This window comes from Etheostoma spectabile, chromosome 8 (assembly GCF_008692095.1).
Source record: "Etheostoma spectabile isolate EspeVRDwgs_2016 chromosome 8, UIUC_Espe_1.0, whole genome shotgun sequence".
Classification (NCBI taxonomy): domain Eukaryota; kingdom Metazoa; phylum Chordata; class Actinopteri; order Perciformes; family Percidae; genus Etheostoma; species Etheostoma spectabile.
In genome coordinates this window covers 17,185,726-17,194,280 of record NC_045740.1, presented here as the reverse complement: position 1 = coordinate 17,194,280, position 8,555 = coordinate 17,185,726, and the positions used below count along the sequence as shown (strand labels likewise).

At 43.7% G+C, this 8,555-nt stretch overlaps 1 protein-coding gene across 1 annotated transcript in view; it reads left to right on the top strand.

Annotated features, from left to right (window-relative positions):
- The window catches only part of cttnbp2 (cortactin binding protein 2), a 96,255-nt gene that overhangs the window by 40,178 nt on the left and 47,522 nt on the right, over nucleotides 1-8,555 (top strand). Inside the window, exon 3 of the mRNA XM_032522888.1 lies at nucleotides 7,222-7,452. Coding sequence (XP_032378779.1) covers nucleotides 7,222-7,452 — 231 coding nt within the window. The remainder of the gene's footprint in view (nucleotides 1-7,221; nucleotides 7,453-8,555) is intronic.

Here is an 8,555-nt window from a genome sequence, read left to right as displayed (position 1 = left end):
ACACACACACACACACACACACAGAGAGAGAGAGAGAGACCGAGTCCTCCAATGTTTTGGAGGCTTCCATATCTCTAGAGACCAGAAATGGATCCAAAGAGGTTGCACCCCCCTCCCACTCCAACACACATTCTCAGCCAATCTCGCCTCCAAATCCACTCCTCATCCGATGCCGTCTGTCAGCTCGCCGCCGCGCTGACCTAGAAATCCAAATTGGGATTGGCGTCGATGAGGAGGCACCTCAGCAGTGGAACTTAAATCCGGTCGGTTCTCATGCAGAGAAGCTGATAGAAAGGTTCATGTTGTTTCCCACAGATGTACTTTAGAAATTTCTTGCGGCCGCAGTGGCCCAGATTTGTGTATGTAAAAGAGTATGTGAATGAAAGAACTTCAATTTCAGGGAACCCACAATCCTTTTCATCATCTCAAACTTGATGACATTTTGAACAGAGGAGTGTCGGGTTTTAATTTTTGGGAACGCAGTACTCGTTTTGGTCTAATCTTTTTTATTAATACTAGTGCTGCTCAACATCATACTGGGACCATATGAGCTCATGGTTTAAGTTTCTTGATGTCACTAACTCAGATACAAAGAAAACTGTTCATAAACATTCAGACTTTCAATTATAATTGAATACTTTCCAAATCCACTTCAACATTCACGCCAACAGTCACTTCAAAAAAATATACATATCTGCATATTGGATTTTTAAATAACCAAATTTGTATCGGTATCGGCTTTCTCTAATTTGTACACTGCAGCCATAGTAACTAAGTCTAAGACTGTCACCAGGCCATGTTGAAGAAAAAAAAAAAAAAATGAAAAGAACACCAAGTAAAAATCTCTCATGAAGGAGATGGCACAGAACAAACTGAACAATAGCACTTGAGCAAATGTTCAAATGTCAAGTGTCCCTGAGCGCCGCTGTCGCACACCCCATCAGTCACAACACGTGTCCCAAAGTGACAAATGTGAGCGCTGCTCCAGCCTTGAAGGTGGAGGTTGCTCTGAACAGGATGCAGTTGACAACCACGGCACCACGCTGACCCTCGGTGTGACTGAAACGCGAGCCCTCTGAGGGGAAGGTCGATGTATTGATGCGACCGTCCCCTCGGCGAGCCTCGGCACAGGCGTTACCGGCAGCACAGCGACTGACAGGAAATGTTGATTAAACGCCCGGTGGCAGGAAAACCGGCGCCACTTATGACTATTTGCACGATAAAACACTTATAAAACGCTAGTAGCTGTGATTGTGCCCCTAAAGGCTCTTTGTTTATTCTATACATTTCCATAATACTCAGTGCAGATGCTCATGGGTCTAAACGTATGTTCTTAAATGTATTTAAATGTTTCCAGTACAGTTGCTAGAGAACAACTTTCTCCACAATCTCTCTGCATTTAAGTTCAATTTTTATTTTTTTGCTTTTTCATGAAACAGAAGCATGCTATTCAAAATACAACCTTCTGTGCGTAAGACTTTCTGGGCCCTATTTTAACAATTTAAGTGCATGGTGTGAAGTGCCTGGCTCAGGTGTGTTTAGGGCGATATCCAAATCCACTTTTGCTAGTTTGATGGCGGAAAAAAGGGGTGGGCGCATGGTTCAAAAGGGTTGAAATTAGTGCCTTCATTAATTCATAGGTGTGTTTTGGGCGTAACATGCACTAAACCAATCAGAGGTCATCTCCCATTCCTTTAAAAAAATGATTGAAACGATAAATTAATTATTGCTGTTACCTTTCTGGTGATGCGCTATTCTCAAATTAATCCTTCCCGCACTAGTTTTAACACAATTTTAAACTTAAGTGTGCTTAATTTGAACCCTGTACAGTCGGTTCTCAGAAACTTGCTTTAGATTAGGGGGTTGCCTTTGATTTGGCACCTCTAGTTAAACCATGACTTGTAAGACATCCCTCATCCTACATCCACATCACCATTTGAATCCTTCTGTACATTTTCTTATAGTCGGCGCTAATGAATGCTGTGAACAAGTCGCTGCTAGCAGTGGGAAGCAGGGAGCTGATGAAGAGTGTCCGTTTGGAACAAGACACCTATTAGACTTAGTGTCGGATAACGACCGTCTTTCTGCTTCCTGCGAGACATCGTTCCTGCGAGACATCGTTAGAGGCGCTCTTAAATGCAACATTTCCTTTCCTCATCTAATTTCTTAATTAGGTATAGGGTCTGTGTTTTGCTCCCGGGCCCATCAACAGGAGCGACGGACAGAGGAGAGTCTCCCTCGTTCACTGTGCTGCTCCGACGTCTCCAGGTCGGTTGGCTGGTTAACGTGCTCTTGTCCAACCAAATTTGTAATCGGTCCAATCACCCGGTGTTACTACTACTTCACCAAAGTTGAATATTCTTCAACTCTCTGCAAACAAAACAAAAGTGGGAAGCTCAGTCCAGAATAGACTCTACTCTTCATGCTACTGGTGTTTGTAGCGTTGGGTGAAAATGCAGTGCTCCCATTGTAAAGCATTAAATACGTATAGTGGTCACAGGATAAAACACTTTGATGGACACGCAAAGCCACCAGTGAGAGTGCACTCGGTGCACGATCTAGTTAATACAGAAATAACGTGCAGATTTTTTTCCCCCAGATAGACCAATCGATTGGTTGAAGAGGAGATGGACTTTTAGTCGACCAATATTCTTTGGTTAAATACAGCTCTAGGTTTCTCCTGAGCACTCCCAGCTCTTTCTTACTTAAACCTTCTGCTGCTGAACAGAGGAGCACCTCGAGCATTTGACACTTGAATAAAGCACCCTTGAGCACTTCCTGCTTTTGTGAGCTAATGTTTGCTTGTGTATTTCTCCCCCCCCCACCCCCCACCCCCCCGACATGAACGGCTTCTCTGTATGACCCGATGTTTCTTACTATTCGAGCAAGAGATTGGCAAGCGGCCACTGCCTGGTTATTCACACAGTTCATGAATGGAGTTAAAATGAGACACTTGAATACATGCTGCTCCTTTCTCCGCCATGTAAAATTTGGAGGGCCCTCTTCTTCTTTCTGCTGGGGGCATTTTTGTGCTCCAGTTCCTAGGCTTCACTGCTCTCTCTCCTCTCTTTCTTTCTTTCTCTAACTCTTTCCTATTTTGTTGGTGTTGCTCCTGTCCTCTCCTCATAGGGTTTGTCAGTTCCCCACCTCTCTCATCTATCTTCTACTCTCCTCCAACTCTGTTGCAGCACTCCCTCTCTGATTCGCTGCTAAGACAAACTCTCTCTTTCTGGCTGTGTTCCCTGAACCCACTGAGTGCAGCATGCCTGTAAAGGTTGATGCTAATAATACCGAGGTCTCACCCAGAGCCCTCCATCACTGCTTCACTTGTAAATACTATAGTATTACTGTTACTCCTCTTGTAAATGCATTACCCCCCCTCCAAATCAGTAGGTAAACATCTTATTTAAACCTTGTTAACTGTTTGCTGGAGGTCTCAGTTTGCTGCGGCTCCCTTTGTGAAGCGGAAACGTAAACTGGTCGAGTTTAAATCTGACCATACCATAACGGTGCCTTCAGAGATATCTGTGCCAATGAAATGGATCTTAGAGTTGGCTTTGATTGGAAATGGCTGCTTTCCTTGAGTGTCTACATCGGGGAAAAGGACAGAAGCATATTCTGCCATTGATATTACAAACTGCAATGGCTGTAATTCTGCACCAAGGCTGAATTTTGGGAAAGCGTCTTCAGATATGGTATTAGGGGACCACAAAGGTCTATATAAAAGCATCCAAATACCATGTCATGGGACCTTTTAGAAGTTGTTTACTGCTCTGTCAAATTCTGCCAATATTTTCCATAATTATCATGAAAACTTCTCCATGACAACTAACCAATCTCCATAAAGAGTTAATTATTCCTTTATAGTTGGTACAATAAGTTAATAGTTAGTGCGCTATAGTGTGTTTGATCCTACACACGTTCATAAGACGTGACGTGAAAATAAGAAAATTAAGATACTGAATTATAAACAAAATATAGTAAACACTGTTTTCTAATATAATGGGTTTTTTTGGAAGCTTCAGTCTAAAACAACATCAGTGTCTCCCTACAGAAGCTGCACGGGTCAAACTCTCCTGTATGCTGTAGCTTTCCTCTAACGACAACCAATGGATCTCTGGGATCAATAGAGCCTCAGGGGAGCTTAGTGTTCGACAGCTGATGAGCTCTCAAAGGATTTGGCTCTAACCCGGACGCTGTAATGGATGACCCATGACCCTGAGGCTCACAACCAGGAAATATTGACAAACCTTTTCATAGATCCAAACTAGCCGAGCAGAATGAAGGGAGAGGTTTACTTGTGCAACAATAGTTTGTTTGGTGTGCGAGAGACTCTCCAAACGCCATCTCCTTCTTTGGCCAAGCATCACACAAACATCTTCCCATCACTGCTTCTCCTCTTTGTCCCTGCTGTCTGTTTCTTCTGTCTCGAACACTCTTTGTCCTTGTCTCGCCTCCACGTTTCATTGAAATGTCGCTCGTGCCCAGTTATTAAATGGTCCTCCCTCACTAACCTGCTGCTGCCAATGGATATGAATAATGGCTCTTTTAAATACAGTCTTCTTCACTTGTGGAAGAGAAAGCTGCTCACGTGTTTGGGCTTCACCATTGACTTGATCGACAGATTTTATAGACTTGAAAACCGTTATTTATTTAGCCTAGCTTTTTATAATATTAAACTCCATTTAAATGGTTTGCAGTTTGCCGATTTATTACTGTATATTTCCGTATTGCCTTCTAATCCTCTAAAATCTTTGTTTGTGTGGATTCGTTTTTGAATGTTTCGGTTATTCTCTTTCTCTCACCACGCCTTATGTTCAGGGGGTTTTGGTCTGTGTGCAGCTGCTGTTCTGCAGCCAAGTGCATTTTGGTCGGGTATTATTTGACCGTTGGATTACTGCAAGTGGTCATTTGGTTTTGGTTAGAATGATTAAGAGCAGGTTTGACAAGGCTAATGTTACTGAACTGTACTCGATGCCAGCAGCTTCTGCTTGGAGCAGCAGTTGGGAAAACACTGGATTTTACAGCAACGTTAAGTATCCACTGGGTCTGATGGAGAGATCTCTAAGGTGGGAGTTTAGCAGAGAGCAAATAGTTGACAAACCAGTGTGCTTTTCAAAAGCAGACCAAAATAATTAACATATTGTAACATCTTTCACCATAAACAAACTTTTGCCTGTACCAGCAGCTAGAGAGTTGACATATAACAGTTGTATATGCTGTACCTTTACCATGTACTGCATGTAAGTGTAAGCATACATGATTATACTACATTTGTTTTAGTGTGGACCCCAGAAAATGGCGGCTGTGGCTCAAGTGGGAGAGCGGTCGCCTACCAATCGGCAGGTTGGCGGTTTGATCACTGGCCCTGCAGTTCCATGTCGAAGGGTCCTTGGGCAAGACACTGAACCAGGAACTACTCCCGATGCTGCACCGTCGGAGTGTGAATGATCGGAATGGGAATGTGTGTGTGTGTGTTTATATGAGGAGCAGGTGGCACCATGTATGGCAGCCTCGGGCCACAGTGTATGAATGTGTGTGTGAATGGTGCCTGTACTATGTCAGAGTGCTTTGAGTTAGTCGTTACAATTAGAAAAGCGCTATATAAAACAGTCCATTTACATTTACAAAATGTAGTTGTTGCTGAAATAACTACCAAAGGGGATCTAAAACAAACCCCACATTTAACTTGATCATTCGATCCACACAGTGGATCTGTATTGTCAGGATTTTATTCAATGTGTGATGGAAACTTGTGTCAAGTGTCAGCATCCAATCATTTGAGTAACCGGAGGAAATGTTGGCACGAGTAATGACGGCGCTGCTTTGTGTGCAGCCAGTTTATATCACAGCCACTTCACTCCCTGTTTGATACAGAGCTGTTTCTTTTTGCCTTAACTGTATTGGTTCCAATATTGGCCACTGGCCAATATATAAAGTTAGCATTTAAACATTATTTCTACCACAGACAAGTTCTGTGCAGATTTGTCTGAAATTTTGATTTGAGCACAAAGCTCATTGTCAAATGAGGAGTTTGCTATTGTCTTTGTTTTTGCTTTACAGCAGCGTTCATGTGCTGTTTGGAAAGCTCGCCATCTTGGGCTACCGACGTCATCACTCTGTTTACATTCTCCTGGATGTCAAAACTAGAAGATGGATGATAAACATTGGAGGCTGCAGCTGTGCAACTGAAGGATCTTTCAGCCATGGTGGCAGTTTGCAGTCAGTCGAAGCTCATATAGTTACATTTTTTTTGTTTTTTTTTGTTTAGCATTTGGCAGGTCCTCAGGTGAGGCCAAGTATGAAAACTAATATTATACCTGGTCAGGCTGAGATACCCATTTTCCTTTTGATCTAACCACGGGCCTCCTGCTCTCACCTCTGACCGGCTCAGAGGACTTCATCTCCATCTGTTGGTGTAACCTGAGAGCAGCCGTGCCTGCTGCAGGGCTGAGTGGTGCTGGAGTCAGGCAGGCGGGCTCACAGCGGTCAGGGACAAGTGGTGGTGGTGGTGCTGGTGGTGGGGGGGGCAGGGGGGTTCAGGTCCAGGTCCACAGCACGGCCTGATAGACCGGACTTCCTCCTGAACCACAGGGAAGGGGAGGGAGGGGAGGCCTGGGGAAGAGGGCGAGCCAGGGGCTTGGTGCTGATGCTGCTTGGGCTTACAGTAAGAGTAGTAGCACCATTTAAGACGAATTATAACGATGGATGAATGAATGAATGAATGAATGTGGCTGCTAGTGCTGGGCATTCCATCAGTATTATATCGATAACCAGGGAGGGAGTGGAACTAAAACAGTCTAACCTGAAATTTTGTAGACCAGTGGCCCTTCTTTTGGAGTCTGACCTTCTCAGCGCCATCTCTGCCTTATTCTTTTTTGGATATCCATCTTTAGACTCACACACTCTCACACACTGTCTGTTATCGTTACCGGTAGCCTTCCAAATGTGTCAAGAAAAAAAAGAGGCGTTCAATGGCTTTACGTCATAGGCCGACCAGGGCTATGGTTATGCCGTTTGGGGAGGGCCGCTCACTGATCCTCCTATATTTCTGAAAGTCCTAGACATGGTTGTTGTGACCTGCACTTCTTTAGTGCTTTCTGATTGGCCTGTGTTTGTGTTGAAATAAGAGGCTGCTACGGCCCGCTGTACAGGTCGAGGTTTTTTGATCCACATATTGAACAAGGTAAATGTTCTTTTCTCCTCCTCTCTTGTCTCCAGGCTCAAAGAAAAGAGGTGTTTCTTCAAGAGCGATACGGTCACTACAGCCTGACCGACCCCTTCCTGGCACTTCAGAGGGACTTTGAGCGCGGGGTCCCCGGAGGAGACAAGGAGCGGCGGCCCCTGGGCTCCAGCCCCATCTCCATCCTGGAGGCCGTCATGGCCCACTGCAGGAAGATGCAGGAGCGCATGTCGGCCCAGCTGGCCGCCGCCGAGAGCCGCCAGAAGAGGGTAAGACTACCGAGAGGAAGGAGGGGATGGGAGGGTTTCTATAAGTGGATGCTGTTTGAGTTGAGAACCAAAGAATAAATAATAAACTACAAGCACATCCCTGATCACACTGCTAATGATTATTTCATCTCAAGCTGTGCTTGTCACATCAAAAGCTGTTTTTAGCTTTTACCCGTTTTTACAAATAAACTCTAGGTTCAAACTAGGGAAGTAACGGTATGAAAGTTTTACCTCACGGTTATATTGACCAAAATAAAAAATTATTTAAAAGTGTGTTCAGTATGTTCTGAAAGCACTAATAGGCTGAAAAAAAATATGAAATAGTTCCAAAAAGTGTAACCGTGTTTATTATATTACAAAAATATAGGCAATAGGCTTGTAAAAAAGGAAAAAAAAGTCTGTCAACAGCTCAGCTGCTACATTCTGTCCCTTTCTGCGCAGCAACTTCAGGAGCCTCCAATGAAGCAGGGAAGGATTAAACACAGGATTTTCACATCGTGGTAATCCACCGCGATAACACGGATATTTTAAACGAAAATGATAATTGTTTCCGTCTACATTTCTACCGTGGTTTACCAGTACTCCGGTGATTGTTACATCCCTAGTTTAGACCGGAGCACACATTACAATCGAACCAAAAGTAAATAAGATTCTTCTCCTGTGGACCATGAATGTTGATACCAGCTTTAATGATATTCAGCAACAACAATTTAATAATTGCATGCGATATTCTTCTCTCCATTGGACCAATAGATGAACCACTATCACCATCTTTAGTGCCATGTACCTGAACCAGAACAATTCTACTCTCCAAAGTGCCTCCTTTGTCACCTTGTGTTTAAAGAAGTTTAATTGCTGTGAGTCAGATTGAACGAAGGTAAACGTTTCGGTCGGCAATATGTGGATCAGACATTTGTTCTCTTTAACCACAGATTGTGTTTATTTACACTTTATGATTCAAATCTCTGTGGCTGAAATTCTCCAGAGGAAGAAAATTGTATCCTTGTCTGTGTGCATTAATGTTCTTGGCGTATATTTGAATTTGGAGGCGTGTCTGTGTGTGCGTGTCTGTGTCTGTGTCTGTGTCTGTGTCTGTGTCTGTG